Source organism: Mya arenaria, chromosome 7, assembly GCF_026914265.1.
Source record: "Mya arenaria isolate MELC-2E11 chromosome 7, ASM2691426v1".
NCBI lineage: Eukaryota > Metazoa > Mollusca > Bivalvia > Myida > Myidae > Mya > Mya arenaria.
In genome coordinates, this window is record NC_069128.1 from 2156851 (window position 1) to 2181320 (window position 24470).

Genomic DNA, 24470 nt, shown 5'->3' on the forward strand with positions numbered 1-24470 from the left:
GTTCAAATGAAGAGGATTGCAGTTACATCTCATTTACGGACGTCATTTTTGACACTACTTCATACCGGCATGGCATTTACTGCGCAACGTACCATTATCACGTATTTATTTCTTTATCAATTATGAAATTTAAGATTTGGCAATCTTACGTAACGATTGCATTCTGGGATGCTCCTCAGATAAGAAAGGACTCCGTTCCCTACACTATCAAAATCAAAGAAAACCTATGCACGTTCGTCCGTTTTTTTTTCTCAATGAATGAGCAATAACCCATCAGTAATAAAAGTGTCAAGAGTTATACGCCTTTTTTAAGATTTTTGCATACTGTCATTGTTAGCATCTGCACTCAAGTTTATGTGAATCTTGAACGTCATAACTTATGGAATCTTGAACGTTTTTTATGTATGGAATCTTAAACGTTTTTTTATATATATACATGTAGAGTCTTGAACGATTTTAGTCATGGACAGTTTAACGGTGATCCAGTTTCTGCAAGACGCCGATGCCAGACGGACACCAGCAAACCTAGATTTGATCAACAGTTCTTTTTATGACAAGCAAGTAATGATGATCATTGGGATCTTTATGTCCGCATTTACAAGGGAGAGTGATTGACAAGGAACATCGGTACTGGACATCTTTTGTTATTTTATACAAGTCGAACAAACGTTTTACAAAAGCAAGTAAAATACCAATTACTTGCCAAGAATGACTGGTGTACAAAAATAAGAAATAACATAACAAAAATAAGTTGGTTTTTTTGCTGAGAAAAATGAACAAGTGCACGAGAATGCAAAATGAAAATGATTACCACAAAAACTACAAGTAGCCTCTTAAATTTGGCAGACCCATAAAACTAAAAACACAACACAGTTAAAAGTGTTAACTTCTGACACAGAACTAATATATCTTAACTATTTCAATTGCAGCATTGCGTATTCACAACATGGGGCACGCGAAATCTGTTTTCTATAAAATGAGGTAAAAATTGGTAACTATAGCAACAGTTAAAAGATAAAACCAAACCCCATCGGCATTTCTACATTTTCTCACAGCTAAATTGTTTTTGCAAGAGACGCAAGTATCTCGAAAAATTGGCAGACATTGTCTACACCTCTGACAAACAGAATAAAACTGAACTAAAGCATCTACATACTGGAATATTACAAAGATAAAACATCAATTTTACATTTAAAACTGCGATTGAGTATATTAAATCTGCTATTTTACATAAGCATTTAACATATTATCAACTTGTTATCACAAGTTTTAGAACATGAAAAGATTATACAATAAAGTATAGGAATTCTCATACAACCTTGGAAACATACTCTGTAGCACACAGAAAAGAATGATAAAAGAAAAAAATCCAGATCCTGTAGATTTTGTCAGAGTAAGAGGGATTAGGGGTCGAAGCAGGGTTGAGCCCCAAACAAAATTGTTTCTAAATCTGTTTATTTCCATTTCAGGGTACTTCTATTTTTAATAAAAAATGTTCAGCCAAAAAACACAACTCTACAACTGTATGATATTTTAAGTCTGAAATTAATAGCTCACAATCCTTTGTTCAGAATCAATCCTGAATGTTATTACAATCGCATATTCAAACAGGTTTGAACATTCTGAACATGATTTCCAACTAGTCTCAGAAAAATTCTTTAAAAATGCCATAAAAGCACAAATGTAAAATGTTAAGAAAATAAAACAGCATCCAAAGTATGTCAACAATGTTTAATAATAAAACTGATATCAAAAAGATGAAAGTTCCTGCTTTCCCAATTAATAAAATTAATAATTCTAGCATGCTTGCTTGTAATGTACCTAGCACCATGGGTGGCAGCATCAGACAGGGGTGGGGATTATATATACATAATTACATAATAATTACATACATAACAATTGTCCTGTATAGAATTATATAAAAAAGTATGTATATTATATAACACATACATATATTTATATATTATTCATATAAAAATCCCATCGCTGACCGATACTACCAGCTATGTCAGTACACAGTATTGTACATCAAAGTGGTGATAAACAGAAAAATATATCATTCATTTTCAGTACCCTTAAGACCATTGAAGTTCTACATGTAACTATAATATAATGCTACTTGAGCTTGTATTAAAAAAACTTTGAATTATACATGTATTAGAATCTTGATAATCTGTGTATAATAATAGTTTTATTTATTTTTCAATATGATAGCACATTTTGTGTTAAATAAACTTTACTTTCAATATTATTTGTTCATCTACACGTACATAAAATATACTTTGCTCTTATTTATTCTGAAATATAAATCAAATTCACAGTAATGAAGATATTTTAGGTAGCCTTATAATCTACTAACAGAGACAGTCATTATAAAATTCATTATATATTCTCCAATTGTCTGAATGCCCTACACAGTTTGCAAGGATACATCTTTTATACTTAATTCCGTTCTATAAAACTACTTCGAAAATGCCCAGATACACTTAACACGGGCTTATAGCATGATGGTTCTAACTGAATAAAGTAATTGAAGGTTTTACAACGGTCGTGCGCTAAGCTCTCAAAAAACACTTGCACTACACAAAACACAGAAAAAATACTGTGACATAGTTCAAAACTTGAAACCCTACATACATGCAAGGTATTGTATCATTATAAAATATATACACTCAAATATACAGAATTAAAATATACATTATCAAATGACATCTCAGTCTTTGACTTCAAAGATTTCTACAACACTAAAAGCAGCCATTGTGTGAAAAGCAAACTGCATCAAATCTTTGAATATTCATAAATAGTTAATACAGTTACACATTCAACTGACAGGATAACCGATATGATGCAAGTCTTCACAATATATTAAATGATTTAACACTTCATACAAACTAAAAATAGGATCAGACTTAATAATATTAAGACCAGAATGTGTACATGAAAAAACAATCTCAAGATTTTTTTCAAAATAAATATACAGCATAGAGTAAGTTTTGTCAGCAAAATAAAAGTGAACTAATGAAACAATTGTGTATTAAAAGAGAAGATAGACAGTTGTGAAACACTATGTGTACATGTATGTGTAGGTACACTGTGTGAATGCGTATGTGTGTGTACATGTTATTGGTGCATTTCAGTTGAAAACTCATAGATCTGAGAAATTTCACTTTATATACTTATAGCCAAAAGTCTTGTCCGGTCTACAAAAACTACAATATCTGTTTTGTTTTATATCGCACACTCATAAATTTGGTATCGATGAAAAGAGGACATTAATTTGCATTCAATGAAAAAAGAATTTTGGAATTTATGCCAGAACTGCCGGTACAGTGATGTGTTGAAAATTGGCATTGAGGATTTGCAAGGCACAAATGAAACCCATACCGGACACGACTTTTGGCCATTAGTATACTTGTAGGCTGGATGATATTCCTATACACTTACAATCACCGACGTTCAAAAATAAATTAAATGAAAAAAAATGTTTTGAACCAGGAAAAGTGACATCACATAATTCATAACTCACCGTTTGTCTTTCAACATTTGAAGGTAATTTCTTTGTTGTAATGTGTTTAATGACAGACACAGTTTTTTGTATGCTGCATAATATTCATCATACCAAGTGCAAGTCAACTTAAACTAACCGGGTCATTATGATTAATTGCTTTAAAAAGACATTTAGGTTTCAGTACCACAAATGTACATCAACATTATGGCACAATATAAAATTATAGAATACGTAATTAAACCAGATTTACCTCATAAGTATTGCAAATAAAAATTAACTGCATTTTAAATATGCAGTAAAATGAGTGTTATAAGCTAAACTGTTTTAAATGCTTTAGTAATATATTGTCAGTTAGAACCGATTTGTTTTCTTCTATTAACATAAGGTGGAGTTCCTCCAACTACCCATAAATTGCAGTGCACAGTTTTTGCTTCAGTAGTTTAAAAGTTCAAATACCCACAAACAAAATACACACCACATTACAAAGCAAGTATTCGAGACCACAAGAGTACATGTTCACCAATGAATGACCAATTTCAAAATTCCCCTTAGCCACTGGTTTTACACCATTCACAGGGATTTTGGGGTCATATTACTGGACTATTGATCAAATGTCAGATGTTCCCAGCTCTACTGTCTGTCAAACTAGGAAAACTAATTTCAACTTCTTGCATTATTTAGTGAAAATGTGCCTGGCTTGACATACATGTCCTGGTAGCACGAAAATATATAATCCATGCTCACTCATCCCCAGGCTAAAATTAGCATAGCTTTATTATAATGAAATTTATATTTGATATGCTTTGTCTAAGCGGAGGCTGTCCCATTGAATTAGCTGAATAACTTAAATTTCTTACAGCACTCATTGAAAATATGGAAAATATACTGGTATAACACACATCTTAAATCATGCGCGTAGCTGACTGTATGAAAATATGCCCTTGCGTAAGGAAATTTTGACAGGTCAAACTTTTATTATACCAAAAACCCTGAATTTGAAATGAAAAAAGAAAAGGGGTAGGGGGTGGAAGGGCTAATATGCTGTCCTTCATCGATGGGCGTAATCCCAAATTAGCCCTAGCTATGCGCCTGTAAATGTTGTACATTTGAGTTCTATTTCATGTCAAGTCATCACCACATGCAAACACATATATATGTAAACATGTACATGATGTTTATTATGATTTTACCTCATATGTATATCATACACAGTCTTTTATCCAATCAAATGAGCCCACTCATTTCAACTTTTAACCTTTTCACATTATTCAATGGCATTTTATTGCAAGAAATGATGTACCAGTTCACCATTCGAAAATATTTATAATTGATCAGCACATGATAAATCACTTGCTGTGATTTATTACAATGATTAGCTTATGTGCATTTAAAACACTGTATGATATTTCCTGTTATGCATGCAAAGCAGAAGATTTACATATAAAGTTATTTTTTGTACATGTTAACATGGCTGCTTTTTTATCAATTCTTCCCAACAGATCAAGGCTATATCATAAGCGCACTATTTTTTATAGACAATAAAATATGAAACTTATTTAATTTGCCAAACCTGCTTAGCCATAAATGATAAAACAAAATGAAAAACACTGTTACATCTCCTAAGAACATCTTGAAAAGTTAATTAATTTGTATCTGTGATACAACAGCAAAACCTTTTAACATTCTTGGCCTGGTTTTTATGTTTCTCTCATCTTGACATTCCAGTTTTTAAATTTCCCCAGTCAAGATTTTTACAAGAATACCATTTGTGTCAACTGTCAAATAGTCATGACGAAAGAAATACCTTTACTGAAGTTAAGGCTTAAAAACACTTAAATAAATGCATTATTAACTAGTATTTAACATTACCTTTCTTATCTATTAATTGCCTTAGATATTTGAGGCTGTAACTCCCAGGTTTGGTATGCAGTATTCAAGGGGGTTTTAAGGAGTTACTCAGGTAGGTGGTATGTTTCATTATTTTGTATGCAGACTCTAAAAATAGTTAAATGTTAAAAAAATATCTAATTTGCTGGATTTGGGTAGAAAATGATGGGGTATTAGGTGCATTAGGGAGAGGGGGGTACCAAATGGGGAAGGGAAGGGGGTTGTTTGGGGGCGTATGGCAAGGGGGCGAGGGGGGGTTGGGACATCCTCTTGTTCTTAAACCCAACATGACATTTTGATCTGGTGATTACTTAATGCCCATTAAAAGGAGCAGTTTTCATCATTAACAAGTCAGCCACAATGTTTTTAGTGATGAAAAGTACTTAAAATTAATGGAGTATTCTAATTTATGGTATTTTTCATCTTGACAAGAACTTTATACGAAATGACAAACGATCTTGTATAAATTCTAGCAACAATTAGCATTTTCAATGTTGACATTTTATATAAACACAAAGACACAGTCATAAGCTAGCCAGGGCAAAAGCATAGTTAACATAAATTTGAAAGTATAATGAAGAATTTGACAAATAAAACTTTGATGTGCTAACTGGGCTTTATACTAAAATGTTGTAAACAAAGTGACAAGCTACCATCTTTTCTGAAATTAATTTTTAATTTGTTTACAAGTGTGTCATATAATTTATTTGCGAACAGTGTAGAGGAAGGATTTTATGCTTAATGATGAAATATGACTAATAATATTATGCATCAAGTTTAATAACCCAACAAGTTCACCTAAAAAACTTTAACTTCATTCAAATTATAGGCTATCTTACTTTTTCCTTTGAAGTTTACAATAAATGCTAATTTATGCAAATTACCATAATTAACACTATCTGATAGTATCAACTTTCAGAAGATAACCATGCCTTAGCATAAAATAGAACAAAAGTGCCCTTCTGTAATGTATACCATGGCAACAAATATCTTGATGAAGAGATATTTAATGTCTAAACTCTAAAATAAAGACAACCTTTTTTTAAAGAAGTATATCAATGTTGTTTTTTCCTTCCAAAAAGCATAAAAAGCATGAACCATGAAATGGAGGATCTTACATGAGAACTATGTACCAGATCCACTGCATCAGTACAGTGAAAAACTCCAGCTACAAATACTTTTTCTACTTAAAAGCTAGTACAAATATGTTTTAAACTTTCAATTCAATCTTAGGCTATTTAATTCTTCAAACTCAGGAGCTTTAAGCAGGCTTTGCTATGTTTCTATATTTGAAATAAAACTTGTGTAAATTCAAGAATTGAGACATGTTGAAGCTTAAATTTTACCATTCTTATGACCTTCCCTCCATTTACAGAAAAGTGGGAGAAAACACTGCAGAATAATCAGAAATCTTTGAAAACTACAAGTTGTTTTTTGAAGAAAATGGCTTTGCACACTCCTCAAGTCTAGAATGAAAATTCCCTGATATTGAATGGTCTTAAGTGATTCATAGGTTAAGTTATTTCTATTCGCAATCAATATATCAATATTATTGTTATAGAGGGAGTTTCATGATCGTTTACTGATGATAACACATTATACACAGCCTAGGATAGCTATTATTAATCAAATCTGTGAAATATAATCTATAGTTCTTCTGTATTATTTATTGTGAATAAAGGAATAAATATCATATCAGCTTGATTTCCATATAAAATGATGACTGTTACAATATTGCTAAAAAAATAGAAGATACATAGTTAATACAGCTATGTCATCATGGAAAATATAAGAACTTTAACCGCAGTCATCGAAATTAGAATTTTGGATGAACAAGCCCGAATTCTTATACTATTGCATGGAATCATATTTATGAACAAGCCCTGCTATATAAAATTCAGAATGTGAGCAAGCCTGGAAGACATTTTGCCAGTGCAGGGCTTGCGGGCTTGTGCTAATTTCAACTACTGTAACCGTAGCAGTTTTCTGAATAAAAGCAACAAGGCTAGAACACAAACACTTCTCTGTTGTTTTTCTCAATCAAACAAGGGGCATGTTTCAACAACTTGAAGCTAGAGTGACGGGCCTTGTTGTAATTGTGTGCATATTACCTCTGGCAACATGTTTACCAAGTTTCATATGAATATCTTGAACCTTTTAAGTGTTATGGTCAATGTTAAAGTTTTTGCAAATACCCGGATTGTTTTTCTTTGAACCAAACAGATGAGCGTACAAAAACTCCTAAATGCTTCTACAGTTGAATAGCAAATGTACATTGTAACTCTTACAAAAATCAAGTCGTAATTTACGAAGGACATAATTAGCATTTTCAAATTTGCATAAACTACTCAGACATGCATCGCACAAAAACATGAGTGTACCATTGTGAATTTAAATGAAAAACATAGCTTGTTGCCAGGACTGCAAACAACACTGTATCTAGCTTCAGACTTTTTTTTTCTGGTCTTGGAACAGGATATTGGTAATTCAGACAATGCCAGCTTCTATCTTGGCTGGAGAATATTGATTTAGGCTTCTATTCTCCATTCCTAATCCCAAACCATAACATTACTCACTGGATTTAGTAACAGAAAAAAAACACAAATGTGCTATAATCAACTCAGAAATGGTCAGTTTTGTGAATCATCAGTCCAGATCTGTTATTTTCCATTCAGGGTTCCTAGCTGGCCCCTTAGAAATTAAAAGTAGCCAAAATCTGTTAATTCATTCAGATCAATATGTCAGTTTGTAGCAATTTTCCTGAAAAACCTGATTAAACATTGCTTTGTTCAAAACTTTTAAAATGTTAGTAGCCATTGGTCAATGGGGTTTTCTGGTCACCCAGCCATTGGTGGTTCACATCTTATATCTACAATGTAAGGTCTTAGCTAATCCAAACATTTTAATTCTACGAAACAGCAGAGGCGGTAAAAAATTCACCCAGGCTTGTTTAAACTTAAGAATTTATATATAGCAAAGCTTGTAACAACTTCTTAGAAATATATATGTTAGAATTCAGGCTTGTTGATCTTAAATTCTTAAAAAGTACACAGACAGGGCTTCATTCAAAACATTGATGTTTCTGTGTTTCCAAAGATTAATTTTGCATGTTTCTGTCCATTTTAAGGGAGAAATATACTTTCGAACTTCCTGATGCATAGGTTACAATCAAATTAAGTTTCAATATGTATTTACTCTTCAATACCAGAGTATGATAGTTATACTCCTTACAAAAAACTGTTTCTTCAAGTCAAAGTCAGTCTGACTAGGAGCAGGAACTGGAAGAAATTAACATCATCTAAAGCATGTATAAAAGTCATGCACTGAATCATACAAGTCATAAAACAAGGATTACACTAAAAAATGTCTAACATAGCTGTAAAAACAGAACCGAAAACCTTTTCCTCAATCCCTGTTCTGAGATTTCGCTCATTCACTTGTCGACAATTCCACAGCTGTGGAAGCTATAGTTTTACAGGTTCAGGCAGACATATGGAAGTCAATATATCTCACCAAGAAATTCATCACGAGCCATCATCAGTGAGCATGTACTATATTCTTGATGTTTTTTGCCTACAAACTCTCAATCTGGCGTCTTAATGTTCGGGAATTATTTTTGTTAAATGTGGGCAGTTAAGTGTACAATTAGATAACTCTGCTAGTAACTTCAGTTAGTTACTTGACCATACTAAATTTTTCAATTAACTTGAAGTCAGTACTGTGATGTTTTTAGATGTGTTTGTGTTGACAAAATCTCAGTATAATATTCATACTGTACGGTCCAAATCAAAATACTTAATATGTACATGTGTGTACTCTCTTACAGACAAAATAATACACTACTACGACCTTAATGCTAACAACATGACAATTTATACATTCCTATTTCAGTGGTGGCAATATGCACAAACCGCTGCACAAATTAAATGCTTTCTGGAATTACTCAAATTCAAATTCTGAATTTTAATTAGAAGGACTTGTTGAATGTTTGCAATGCTAAGCAGAAGTGTTAGAATTCAGGCATGTTCATCGCAATGTGTTATTTCTAGGACTGCTGTTTTTCAAATTCACTGTCTGCTACTTTAACCAGCTCATTTGTAATTATTCATGTGTAAATGGCAATTTTCCCCCAGGGAAGCTCAGAGAAATTCTTGCTTCCTAAAATTATAGCAAAAACAGACACTGCAATTGTGTAGTTTTATGGTTTCTCTTGTGCAATGCTGAAAATGATGTGCTTCACAGAATTGCGTACAAAAACCCTCCCCTATTACCTTCCATCGTATGCTTACAAACAGATGCTCCTACATCCAACCTTCAAAGGAAACTTAGTCATAATGTAATCTTGAGAATCTGTGCTGTGTTCAGTTCCAGGTTTAAGTTATTTCTTGAAATTTATAGTTTAATCAGCTGTTACAAAGCTGTACACATGTTATTCAGAATTGTATCAGAGTATTTTTTTGGAGGGGTTAAATTGAAGTTGTCCATATATATCGTGTTAACCATAATATGAATTTTTTAAAAAGGCCAAATTCAAAGCAACAATCTTAAATGAAACAAAAAAAATAAACAAAAAATACTAATTGTTTTTTTAAACCTGAATCATTTTTAACCATACAATGAAATGACCGTTGTTTAATTAATAAATAATACAGTCACAACTCTTTAAATAAATTGAAAAAACAATAGTATGAAACATGTACATTTTCACAACCTAATTGTCATTTTTATCATTACACATAAATAAATTATAAATAATTAAAAAACAGAAACTTTTCTGTCCTATCTGTAACCATTCAGCGAGCATATAACCTATTTAACTGTAACAAATCACTCTCTAACTCACTGTCTGAAGAAAATAAGATGAAAAAAGATATGGACACAATGGAATATAGAACATACTATGCCAGCCTATTTTATCCTCAAACTCATTTTCAACCAAATATTGATTTAACAAAAGAAATGACTTAACCTATAGTCAATGGACCACTTCCACTGCGATGCCACAAAAATAATTTTAGATAAATTAAAAATTTAGCCATTTACAGTCTTATATAGAGTCAAAATTGTATTAAAAAAATAAAAAATAGACCCCGTTTAGGAAATATTCCTATTAGTAAAATGTAAGAGTGAAATTACTTGAAAATCACAGAGTAACTAATAAAACTTCAGTATGAGTCAATTTTTCACAAACAGCATTATACATGTACTTGTAATCTGCACACAAACATGATAAGTTTAAATCTTTTGAAGTTAAACACTAATTAATTAGCAATATACACATGTACCTTACATGAACTAATACTTCAAAACATTTTGAAGTTACTGTTAATGTCTGCCTTCTATGAGAAAAAGAGAAATCAAATTTTTAAACAAACCAAGGGTTAGTGCCTTCATTCAATATCTAATCCTAATTTGACTTGAAAACTAGGCCCCAAGACTCTTGTGTTTCAGACCCCGTTAAAAGACTTAACCCAAATTCTCGAACTTCTTAAATTCCTTATAAAGAACAGGATTAAACTAAGCTCACTATTTTTATTTTTATAACAATATGTGTCATATTTACTTCTTGATGATTTTAGACTTTAAATAGTGATTGTCTTTATAATAATCAAAACAATAATTTACCCCCATATTTTAGCTAATTGAAATAACCTATTTAAAAACTGTTTCAAAGCTAAGAAATTTCAAGAAGTTGGGACCTTAAATATGGTATATTGCTGATCAATTAGGCTCAAAAAAACATTTTATAATCATGAAAGGCAACAGAACATCTCAATACGAATCATAAAATTAAATACTCAATCACTGTACTACATTGTACATTGTACAGTATGTTCGCTTATATTGCGATGACGTACGACAAAAACGTTCAAATCACTGGCACTATTTCTTTGAAAGCAACACTTGATGAAAGCATATTATTAAAACAAAGTCTAAAACTACATGTTCAAGAACATGTCCTCATAATGTATGTCTACATTGTACTACTAAGATAAATGTTCAACTGTTGACTAAGTTCTTGAAATAGGTAGACAATTCAAATCTCCGATCAAAGCCCCACAGTGCACAGTGTGACAATGAACAATTTCTAGCTTGACAGAAGGTATTTTCAGTTTTCAAGACAGGCTCAGCTACTCTGTATTTCTGATGATTAGGGCACATTTTCTGGTGACTAGTACTTGTCTCATTCAGAGGGCCAGAGTCATCTGGCAACAAGTACTTGTCTTTTTCAGAGGGGAGAATAAAGTTACACTTTGTTTCACTTGTAATCGGCTGAAATATTATATTTAAAACCACAGATTTTCCTGTTTGACTGTTGGGTACGACATAGTAAGCCCTTCATCATTCAATGACGACTTTCTACAGACTATACTAATATCAATATTTCACAGCACCATCGAAACACTTCTTATGATTTTAGCACATAATTGCGCAATTCAAACCACAACATGTCCTGAACACTAAGTGACTTCTTTCCCAACTCACTTTTAACTGATGCTGAAGCCTCTTCATGCAAGCACTTCTTAAGATCCGAAGTGACACTATGGCAATTAGCTATTCAAAATATAAAACATATATATCTTTGTTTCACTCAGATGATACACATGTATATTAATCACCAAATTTGACTCAAGATAACATTCAGACCACAGCTTCATGATCTCGAGGAGTACGCGTTCCGCACAGTCTTCCGTAAAAACCCTGCCAAGAGTTTAGCGTCTTTCCAGTCCAAATCCACACGCCAGATGTAATACCAACAATTACAGACATTAAGTATTTGATCATGAAAACATTAAAGTCCGGCTTAAGTTGCTTGTTGTCCATAATCTGGCACAGGTATTCACTGCCAGTTTCCTTCAACCATTCGTTACAACGACTAAGCCACCATGTGGTCATCCAAGCCTCGCGTGATGATTGTTCATAGAAATAACACGCAATTACTATAGTAGCTGGCACGGTGTACAGTACAGAAAAGATCCCAATGCGGACCATGAGTTTTTCAAGCTTATCCGTCTTTGTACCATCTGATTTCATGATTGTGCGAATCTTAAAAAGAGACACGAAACCAGCGAGAAGGAAAGATGTTCCAATGATCAGATACACAACCAGTGGGGCAATGAGAAATCCGCGTAGAGCATCAACGTCCGAGATTCCAACATAACAAACGCCACTCAATACATCACCGTCAATTTGGCCCATGGCAAGAATAGCGATTGTTTTAATAGCTGGCACAGCCCATGCAGCTAAATGGAAGTATTGGGAGTTTGCTTCTATTGGCTCATGCCCCCATTTCATGCCCGCAGCCAAGAACCAGGTCAAGGTCAATATGACCCACCAGATGGAAGATGCCATGCTGAAAAAGTAAAGCAACATGAAAAGTATTGTGCACCACTCTTTCTTCGTTCCTTGAGTAATCAGTGGTTCTGTTTGCCGAATTACATTGTGGTGTTGGTCTTTGTGCGTGAACACACTGCATGCATAATCGTCCTTCAGAAAAAAGCCTATAACATAGGCCAGCGCAACCATGAAATAACAACCCGACAGAAAGATAATGGGCCTTTCTGGGTAGCGAAACCTCTGCATGTCGATCAAGAAGGTCAAGACTGTGAACATGGTGGATGCGAGGCATATAAAGGACCATATGCCAATCCACAGTCTGGCAAAGTCACGCTTATCTTCGCTGAAGAACATATCTTTGCAAGGTGCTCCACAATCGGGTATAACTATGTCGCCTATGCGCACTTTATAATCATAGTCATGTACGCTCTGTTGCAAGGGACACTCCAGTAGCTCATTGCGGTAGTTTGGATTGATTGTGAAAGTTCCACCACCACTTCCACCTCCTCCATTATTGCCCCCGCCGCCACCACCACCGCCTGTGGGCCAACGTGTGCGTGTTGGTGTTTTCGTGGTCGTAATTTGAGGATCTGTGGTATTTTCACCTACGCACAATCCATTCACTGGAAACTTATCACAGTCAAGACTAGATGGCCACTCAAAACCAAATTTGTTCATCAACGTCTCGCAACCTGTCCGGGCTTCAACACAGAGGCTTCGACACGGAGGTATCGCCTCAGGAAGAACGGTGCACACCGGCACATACATGGTACATAAGAAGAATTTCAGCTGCTTGCTGCATTGTACTTTAACCAGCGGGTAAAATTGGTGAACCTGAAATAAGAAGAGGTGCGTATATATAGAGAAAACTACTGATTGATTAATTAATAAGCACAGATTCACAGAACTGCATAAACAAACTGATTAATGACTGTTATAAAATGGAATCAGAATGACCAAGTGTTTCATCCGCCATGAGGTTTTTATGCCATCTTTCAACAATATCTCAAGCATCAATTTAAAGCATTTTAGGACAGGAGTTGCAGTAAATTAAAATGTCTCATGAATACTCCTGGAAGTTTTAAATATATTAAAATTTGAAATGTCATTCAAAATGTTTGATCGAATATTACAACCAATATCATATCAAATAAAAACTAAACCTGCTTAATTGAGTAGAAATCAATTTAATTGTCAATTAGACTACTTAATTACCTCCATTCCTGCATCTTCTTGTTTCGTATGGGTGAGAAGATTTGGCATAATCGTCTGGTTATACTGGATGTCCTTACACAAGGGGATATTTATGGGCTCACATTGGTCATGGGGCTCGATAATATCGCCGTTCACAACTTTTGTGTAACCAGCACCAGAAGCACAACCCAGAAAAGTACACAACACGAAACATGTCACACTAAAAACGAGCGATTTTTGGCACGCCATGACTAAAATCAATTAAAACTTCAATGTCATCTATTCGAGTGGGTTATCTTAGTTCTAATTCCACAAGTTTATACATTAATGTGCAATTTATAATGAAATAATCCACTTTGAAATTTACGATCACATATTTTCATCGATTCCAGTTTGCAAGATGGCTGCCTTTGTTCTTCTCTATTCAAACACAGACAGTTTCTAGATCCCCGCAAGTATTCTTTGCTTCGTTGCCTGTGATATCACATATCGTGGGGTAGAAGAAACAACCGCTAGCAAAATTATTACTCGGCAATGATTGGTCTTTACAAATCAATTATCATTGTAGCTGATATATTTTACTCCCACCACAAACTTTTATTTTGGCAGACAGAATAAATTAAAATATTTATTTATTAAGTTTTCATTGGTATTTATAAACATTATTTGGCCATTTTAAGACAGTATCACATGTGTCCACACATAGTTCTGTGGCAATATCAATATAATGAAGTGAATAAAAAGTTTGTTAGATTGATAAATTAATCGTCCGTTCGTTCCAGGGGCGGTCCAGACATCTACGTTAAAGGGAGCTTTACTTAGGGACGTTAGCTTTTGGCTTGCACCCCTCCCTCATATCCGAAACCGCTGAGGGGTTTGGCTGAACTTCCCCCCCCCCCCAATATCTAGTCCGAAATGGTGCACATGGGGCGATTTTAATTACTTTTTTTCTAATGTATTGGAATCAAAAGTAAACTTGGACGATTTGGGGGGGGGGGGGTACAACCCCCTGGATCCGCTTGTGCGTTCGTTCGCTTGCTTCGTTCGTTCGTTCGTTCGTTCGTCCGTCCGTCCGTCCGTCCGTCAGTCCGTCCGTCCGTTCGTTCGTTAATTCGTTCGTTCGTTCGTTCGTTAATTAATTCATTCATTCATTCATTCATTCATTCATTCATTCATTCATTCATTCATTCATTCATTCATTCATTCATTCATTCATTCATTCATCCATCCATCCATCCATCCATCCATTCTTTCATCCATCCATCCATCCATCCATCCATCCATCCATCCATCCATCCATCCATCCATTCATTCATTCATTCATTCATTCATTCATTCATTCATGCATTCATTCATTCATTCATTCATCATCATTTGTTGAAACCTATATCCAATATTACGGACCCTTTGGATGATATAGTGCCAGGAAACATATCTAATGGCGTGTGCATTTAGTATTATTTTCTTACATATATGTATATAGATCTGCTTATGTTAAAAAAGAAATTAAGTCTATGAGAAAGGAGCTTCGAAAAGTTAAACTGGAAAAAAATTCCATCGATAACGTCCGTTAGATTACATTTATGGCAACTTTTTTGTATTTAGACATCGTCGGCCTGAAAGTTATGAGGTTACTATAAAAAAGGATAATTCAGTTCAAACTCTATTCAAGTGATTCCAGATGGCATCGCCGAAGACGTACGTGCGTGTGATTTTTCACCAATTCTTGAAAAAAACACGATCATTCTGTCTGCTTTTCCAGAAGTTAAAAGAATCTTATCTTTGTAGACGTTTTATGCCAGATTTGGACCAGATCCACGTACATACCTTTGTTAATAAGACAGCTAAAATCTGAACGAGCGGACGGTATAGAGCGGGCGGGCGTTTGGACGGGCTGACTAGCGGTTGGACGGACTGGCGGGCTGACTGGCCGGTGGGCGCGCGGACAGACAGACAGACGCACGGACGGACGGGCGGGCTGACGGTCAGACGGTCAGGCAGGCAGGCAGGTAGACAGACAGACAGACTTCCCACCATCAAAAGTACAATTCGATAACATTTGGAGGCATGTTTATAGATTTACAAACTATTTTAAAACTTGTGGGAATTCTTTATCCATAACACTTAGTTGTGTCCTACCGTGGAAGATATCGCGATAATTCGAATATCATAAAAACTCTGATGCCTCATTCTTTCCTATAGCAATTTAAGACATCGGATATGCTTTATCGTTAAGCAATCAGCGGCCCCTGAAAGAAAATATTTTAAATGGACACAATGCGCTTTTTGAAAGCTGTAGTACGATATAAGGTTCATCGAGGTGCAAAAGAGTATCAAGTTTCCGCGACTGCATGTAATTAGTTATTGTCGTCATTTGGTGGATAGATCATGATCAACTTAGTCGAGGCAAAACACTCAATCTAGAACATTATTATATTAAATTATGTTGTTATTTTCGTTTTTTAATAAAGTATACTTGTTATTTGATTGTGTATTTGTGCTTCACTAAATCACAGGGACGGTTCCAGCATTCGATTTTAGAGCGGGCGTAACTTAGGGGCGTAACCTTTCGATTTGCGCCCCCTCCTCAGCCTGAACCGTAATTTGTTTGGTTTGAAGTGTTGGCAGGGGGTTAGGGGCTACTCCCTCAAGAAAATTTTAACAGTTTATAGTCAGAAATGGTACATTTGGGGCGTTTATATTACTTTTTTTATCCTATATTGAAATAAGAGGTTAACTTAGACGAGTTTATGGAAGGGGGACGCCGGGTGCCCCCCCGGATCCGCTTGTGAATCATTACTTCGACAATAAGCACAATCAGACTGAGTACCAAACTGAAAGGGCAGCGGGTCACATATATAAAATGTAAACAGCACAGATAATGCCATGATGCCAGCTAGAGAGAACGAAAATAAAGTGTGTAGTGGCGCGAACTAAATGTCGGTTAAATGTTCGCTTGGATATCACATGTATAGTTTGCATTCAAAGTGTACACATCATGACTCACCCGCAACCCCACCCCCTTGCCCTATGCATTCCAATCAAATAATTCATTATATTGACCAGTCCCGTGCGGTGTAGGGAGGCCGGGGCTGTAATGAATGTCTCAGTTTTAATTGTTGTAGTTATTGTCGTTATTTTTATTCAGCGACGAGTCTAGAAACTGAAACACACTTTTGGTACGCAGTATTTAATGAGAATTGTTAATGGATGATAGCCGGTATTCAGGAGGGTGGTGGTATGCTATCACGGGTACAGATACATTTAGAAAAATGCAGTATGCGGTTCCGAGACTCTTGAAAAAAAATGCAGTTTTAACTTCTTAGAGCCTTGAAAAGGTTCGTAGTATATTGAGTATCGCAGGTTAGTATTCAGTTCGTAGCCTCTTGAAGAAGGCATACCTTTTAAGCTTTTATTCATGCGCAGTTCTTTAATAATACGTTCATTCTCCATATACAGGTCCAAAACGACATGGGTTTTTGGTCCAGTATGACATGTCTTTAAATAACATTTTTTCATGTTTCGTGTTAAAGACTAATATTTGAAGGGCACCTTTGAAAAATATTTTAGTTAATCTACTGTAAATTACTGTGTTTTAGCAATGGTAGCAAGACCAGCTGAAAGGACCGACAGATACGTTACATGACATATGAAGTTTTATGAACATTTTCATATAAGGAAATAAGGCATGTCAAACTCTTGAAAATGTTAGTTTAAATTCATTGTTAGCAAATAAAAACGTTGTCAATGTAAATAAATAATGAAAATAAAAAAATATGTTGTCTTTTGTTCATGTACGGCTCGAATTTTATTAACACATTTATAATTGCCTCAAATTTTTATTGGTTATATCACCATGAAGCATGTTAAAAGCGTTGTTATACGCAAAACTGTAAGACTAAGTCTATAGTCATTGCGATTTACATAACAATCTGAAGCTAACAAAACGCTTTACAAGATGTGTAAAATGTAACGTATCTGTTGTTGTATGCCAGTTTGTTATTTCAGTTTATATTTATAATTAAACAAACAAATATATTATGAAAAACAAGGAAATCGTTTGTTTTGATCAAATCTGTATTAGATACATAAAACTATGTTCTTTTAAACATTAACATGAAGTATAATGCAGACATAACGTATCTGTTGCAATCAAATTAAAAGTCTAAAACATTTTATAACTATTTAGACTCACAGTATTCAGTTCGTAAAAGGTGGTATTCGGCTCTTAAAATCTTTTATTATTTTAAAAAGGCAGTATTCGGTTCGTAGACTACTGAAAAGGGCAGAATTCGATGCATTATTACCAGGCGCGTAGCTGCCTATGTATACGCGAGTCGTGACCCGGCTGAATCCACATGATTCTGACAAAAAACAGTCAAAGTTGCAGTATGCCTACTTTACTACATGATCCTAAAACTGTTCGTATTCCAGTACTAAATAAAGCACCACAGAACGCCCAGAATGCACCTGATTGCAATTTACCGAGGGGGCATGCCCCCGAACCCCCTCCCCCACAGCATAATTGAACTACGCCACTGATTACATTAGTTCACGGTCCTCATATATATTTGGAATCGTTGACAGATTAAATGATATTTTTTAACCAACAAAAGATCGAAGTGTTTTATAATTGAATTCGTCTACATTATTTTATCATAGTCAAAAAATAATTTGGTATTAAAACGTATTTAATTGCTATGATTATATTAGATTTTATAAAGAGACGTTTAAAATAGCTTATTGTACTGAATATATCAATTTTTAGACTTACGCGCCAAATGTCGTTAAGGTCGCATAGCAACAGCGATCTAAATATAGTTTAGCTATAAATAATTGTTAAACGACGGTGCAGACCATGCGCCACCGTGGCCCAATGGATAAGGCACCGGCCTCCTAAGCCGGGGATTGCGGGTTCGAGTCCCGCCGGTGGTTCTGTTTTCGATTTGATTTAATTCTTTACTTCATCAACAGAGATGTATTTTTTCGGTAAAGTTTGTTAAATGTCTCACAAAAATTGATGATAGTTGAAAAATTTCAATGTTAAAACGTATATGCACTTATCTATTTCTACTAAGTGAATAGTGCATTGAGCTCAATGAACACAAATAACGCTGTTTACTAATTACTAAATGAATAGTGCATTGAGCTCAATGAACACAAATAATGCTGTTAACTAATTTAATAAAATTTAAGGAATTTTCAAGAATATTTATTTCACTTTAAAATAAGCTATATTGTTCCAGGCCGCATTTCCATTCGATAAAATCGTAAAATATTGCAAATTTATGACTGAGACTGACCTCTCCCCCTCCCCTGTTTCGATTGCAAAATCTAGCTTCTTTTTAGGGGGTTCTTGACACTGTAGAGCATGGTACAGAAACCAGAGCACAGAAACGCAAAATTTGTTCTCAATAATTAGTGTTACGCAGGATTCTGGTACACCCTGAAGCTGTATATTGGGAGAGGGGATTTTTTCACCCTCATTCATGTCAGTTAATTAAACATATCACACGTTTATAACATACTTTTTCATCTAACATGTACGTTTTCTAAGGTTTTACAAAGTAAGCATTCAAAGACTCTAATTATTCTAATTTGTACGAAAAGTATTGTTTTTGCGTTTTAGCCTCGGTCCTGAAATGAACTGCGGTAATTTTCTCAGAAACCGCGATAACTGACAGCTGATCACAATAAAATGTCTAACATCCCGAAATTATTGTCTTAAACAGGCGGCAACATCAAAAGAATACCTGCAAAGATCAAACAAAGCCGCCAATTAGGAGCAGTTAATGTTTGTTAGTTTTGTTCCGCGAGCTGTAAACATCCAGAAAACAGTGGGAATATTATCTTCCTGAAGGCTTATCACAATAAGTACATCGTATACAATTTCGAAAGATAAATAATATGCGGAGACAACTAGAGATCCTGTGTCAAACAGGAACTCACAGACTCTACATGCCCAAGAAACGCAACAAAAAATCCTGAATATTTCTCATTCTACTGACTAGCAGGACTTAAAGAAATGCCACAAGCTGGACATAAGAAATGCCACAAGCTGGACATAAGAAATGTCACTAGCTGGACATAAGAAATGTCACTAGCTGGACATAAGAAATGCCACAAGCTGGACATAAGAAATACCACTAGCTGGATAAAGAAATGCCACAAGCTGGATATAAGAAATGCCACAAGCTGGATATAAGAAATGCCACAAGCTGGATATAAGAAATGCCACTAGCTGGACATAAGAAATACCACTAGCTGGACATAAGAAATGCCACAAGCTGGACATAATAAATGCCACAAGCTGGACATAACAAATACCACTAGCTGGACATAAGAAATGCCACAAGCTGGACATAAGAAATGCCACAAGCTGGACATAAAAAATGCCACAAGCGGGACATAAGAAATGCCACAACCTGGATATCAGAAATGTCGATAGTTTGGCATAAGAAACACTACTAGCTGGATAAAGAAATGCAATTAGCGGGACATAAAAACTATGCCACTAGCAGGACATTACGATATGCCACTAGCTGGACATTAGAAATTACACTAGCTGGACATAAAGAAATGCCAGTAGCTGGTCAAAAAGAAATGCAACTAGCAGGGCATTACGATATGCCACTAGCTGGGCATAAGCAATGCCACTAGCAGAACATTACGATATGCCACTAGCTGGACATAAGAAATGCCACAAGCTAGACATACGAAATGCCACTAACAGGACATAAGAAATGCCACTTGCTGAACACAAAGAAATGCCACTAGAAGGACATAAGATATGCCACTTACTGGACATAATAAATGCCACTAGTTGGACATAAAGAAATGCCACTAGCAGGACATAAGAAATGCCACTAGCTGGACAGAGGAAATGCCACTAGCAGGACATAAGAAATGCCACTAGCTGGACAGAGGAAATGCCACTAGCAGGACATAAGAAATGCCACTAGCAGGACATAAGAAATGCCACTATCATGACATAGGAATATGCCACTTGCAGTACATGAATAAATCCCGCTAGCAGGACAAAGAGAAATGCCACTAGCAGGACATAAGAAATGCCACTATCATGACATAGGAATATGCCACTTGCAGTACATGAATAAATCCCGCTAGCAGGACAAAGAGAAATGCCACTAGCTTGATATAAGAAATGCCACTAGCTGGTCAAAATAAAATGCCACTAACTGGACATTAGAAATGCCACTAGCTGGACATTAGAAATGCCTCTAGCTGGACACAAAGAAATGTAAATAGCTGAACACAAAGAAATGCCGCTAGCTGGATGTTAAAAATACCACTAGTTGGACATAAAGAAATGCCACTAGCAGGACATTAGATATGCCACTAGCTGGGTATAAAAATGCCATCAGCTTTGCACAAGAAATGCCACAAGCTGGATACAAAGAAATGCCACTAGCTGGACACAAAGGAATGCCGCTAGCTGGGCATTAAAATACCACTAGCTGGACACAAAGAAATTCCACTAGGTGGACATAAAGAAATGCCCCTTGCAGGACATAATATATGCCACTAGCTGGCCATAAGAAATGCCACTAACTTTGCATAAGAAATGCCACAAGTTGGAAATAAGAAATGCCACTAGCTGGGCACAAAGAAATGCCACAAGTTGGACACAAAGAAATGCCACTAGGTGGACATAAAGAAATGACACTATGTGGACATAAAGAAATGCCACTAGGAATATGCCACTGGATGTACATAAAAATGCCACTAGCTGGATATAAAGAAATGCCACTAGGTGGACATAAAGAAATGCCACTAGCAGGAAATTAGATATGCCACTAGCTGGACATAAGAAATGCCACTAGCTGGACATAAGAAATGCCACAAGCTGGTCATAAGGAATGACACTAGCTGGACTTAAATAAAGGACTAGTTGGACAAAAGAAAACGCCACTAGCTGGGTATAAGAAATGCCATTAGCTTTGCATAAGAAATGCCACAAGCTGGACACAAAGAAATTCCACTAGCTGGATACCAAGGGATGCCGCTAGCTGGATATTAAAAATACCACAACCTGGACACAAAGAAATGCCACTAGCAGGACATAAGATATGCCACTAGCTGGGCATAAGAAATGCCACTAGCTTTGCATAAGAAATGCCACAAGCTTGACATAATAAATGCCACAAGCTGGACACAAAGAAATGCCACTAACTGGACACAAAGAAATGCCACTAACTGGACACAAAGAAATGTCACTAGGTGGACAGAAAGAAATGCCACTAGGTGGAAATAAAGAAATGCCACTAGGAATATGCCATTGGCTGGACATAAAAAAAACGCCACTAGCTGAACATAAAGAAATGCCACTAGGTGGACATAAAGAAATGCCACTAGCAGGACATAAGATATGCCACTAGCTTTGCATAAGAAATGACACAAGCTGGATATAAGAAATGACATTAGCTGGATTTAAGCAAAGGACTAGTTGGACAAAAGAAAATGCCAATAACTGGACATAAGAAATGCCACTAGCTTTGCATAAGAAATGACACAAGCTGGACATAAGCAGAAAATAAAGAAGTGTTTTTTGTAGTATATTTAATTATTTAGTATTATTCATTTCAGATTTTCAGCAGTACTTAGCGAAAGCCACCCCATGTTATATTCCGAGCTTCAGCTGTTGTCATCATGCCAAAACATGTGATACATCTGTACCACGACTCGTGCACTGGAATCTCCGAGAGTGTGAGCTGATACATCTGCTCCACGACTCGTGCACTGGCATCTCCGAGAGTGGGGGCTGATACATCTCCTCCACGACTCGTGCACTGGCATCTCCGAGAGTGTGGGGCTGATACATCTCCTCCACGACTCGTGCACTGGCATCTCCGAGAGTGTGGGGCTAATACATCTCCTCCACGACTCGTGCACTGGAATCTCCGAGAGTGTGGGGCTGATACATCTCCTCCACGACTTGTGCACTGGAATCTCCGAGAGTGTGGGCTGATACATCTCCTCCACGACTCGTGCACTGGAATCTCCGAGAGTGTGGGCTGATACATCTCCTCCACGACTCGTGCACTGGAATCTCCGAGAGTGTGGGGCTGATACATCTGCTCCACGAATTGTGCACTGGAATCTCCGAGAGTGTGGGGCTGATACATCTGCTCCACGACTTGTGCACTGGCATCTCCGAGAGTGTGGGGCTGATACATCTCCTCCACGACTCGTGCACTGGAATCTCCGAGAGTGTGGGCTGATACATCTCCTCCACGACTCGTGCACTGGAATCTCCGAGAGACTGGGGCTGATACATCTGCTCCACGACTTGTGCACTGGAATCTCCGAGAGTGTGGGGCTGATACATCTGCTCCACGACTTGTGCACTGGCATCTCCGAGAGTGTGGGGCTGATACATCTCCTCCACGACTCGTGCACTGGCATCTCCGAGAGTGTGGGCTGATACATCTCCTCCACGACTCGTGCACTGGCATCTCCGAGAGTGTGGGGCTGATACATCTCCTCCACGACTCGTGCACTGGCATCTCCGAGAGTGTGGGCTGATACATCTCCTCCACGACTCGTGCACTGGCATCTCCGAGAGTGTGGGCTGATACATCTCCTCCACGACTCGTGCACTGGCATCTCCGAGAGTGTGGGCTGATACATCTGCTCCACGACTCGTGCACTGGCATCTCCGAGAGTGTGGGCTGATACATCTCCTCCACGACTCGTGCACTGGAATCTCCGAGAGTGTGGGCTGATACATCTGCTCCACGACTCGTGCACTGGCATCTCCGAGAGTGTGGGGCAGATACATCTCCTCCACGACTCGTGCACTGGCATCTCCGAGAGTGTGGGGCTGATACATCTGCTCCACGACTCGTGCACTGGCATCTCCGAGAGTGTGGGCTGATACATCTCCTCCACGACTCGTGCACTGGCATCTCCGAGAGTGTGGGCTGATACATCTGCTCCACGACTCGTGTACTGGCATCTCCGAGAGTGTGGGCTGATACATCTCCTCCACGACTCGTGCACTGGCTACTCCGAGAGTGTGGGGCTGATACATCTGCTCCACGACTTGTGCACTGGCATCTCCGAGAATGTGGGGTTGATACATCTCCTCCACGACTCGTGCACAGGCATCTCCGAGAGTGTGGGCTGATACATCTGCTCCACGACTCGTGCACTGGCATCTCCGAGAGTGTGGGCTGATACATCTGCTCCACGACTCGTGCACTGGCATCTCCGAGAGTGTGGGACTGATACGTCTCCTCCACGACTCGTGCACTGGCATCTCCGAGAGTGTGGACTGATACATCTCCTCCACGACTCGTGCACTGGCATCTCCGAGAGTGTGGGGCTGATACATCTCCTCCACGACTCGTGCACTGGCATCTCCGAGAGTGTGGGGCTGATACATCTCCTCCACGACTTGTGCACTGGCATCTCCGAGAGTGTGGGGCTGATACATCTGCTCCACGACTCGTGCACTGGCATCTCCGAGAGTGAGGGGCTGATACATCTGCTCCACGACTTGTGCACTGGCATCTCCGAG

General features: G+C 37.0%; 1 protein-coding gene and 1 non-coding gene across 2 annotated transcripts; one reads left to right on the plus strand and one right to left on the minus strand.

The window, feature by feature from the left end:
- Nucleotides 1–623: 623 nt before the first annotated feature.
- LOC128239863 (frizzled-2-like) lies at nt 624–14335 on the minus strand. The gene is made up of 2 exons (XM_052956311.1): nt 13949–14335; nt 624–13567 (listed from the first exon to the last, which is right to left on the minus strand). Exons 1-2 carry the CDS (start codon nt 14174–14176, stop codon nt 12038–12040), a joined length of 1758 nt encoding a protein of 585 aa, XP_052812271.1. The 5' UTR covers nt 14177–14335; the 3' UTR covers nt 624–12037.
- A 4454-nt stretch (nt 14336–18789) lies between these two features.
- Trnar-ccu (transfer RNA arginine (anticodon CCU)) lies at nt 18790–18862 on the plus strand. Its single transcript has one exon. It is a non-coding gene; the product is annotated as a tRNA-Arg (tRNA).
- The last annotated feature ends 5608 nt before the right edge of the window (nt 18863–24470 follow it).

What these genes read in the sequence shown, in the direction of transcription:
- LOC128239863 (XM_052956311.1), bottom strand. Translation starts at nt 14,176, where the DNA reads ATGGCGTGCCAAAAATCGCTCGTTTTTAGTGTGACATGTTTCGTGTTG. An exon ending in AAGAAGATGCAGGAATGGAG is followed by an intron (nt 13,568 to 13,948) that starts GTAATTAAGTAG and finishes TTCTTATTTCAG; the next exon opens with GTTCACCAATTTTACCCGCT.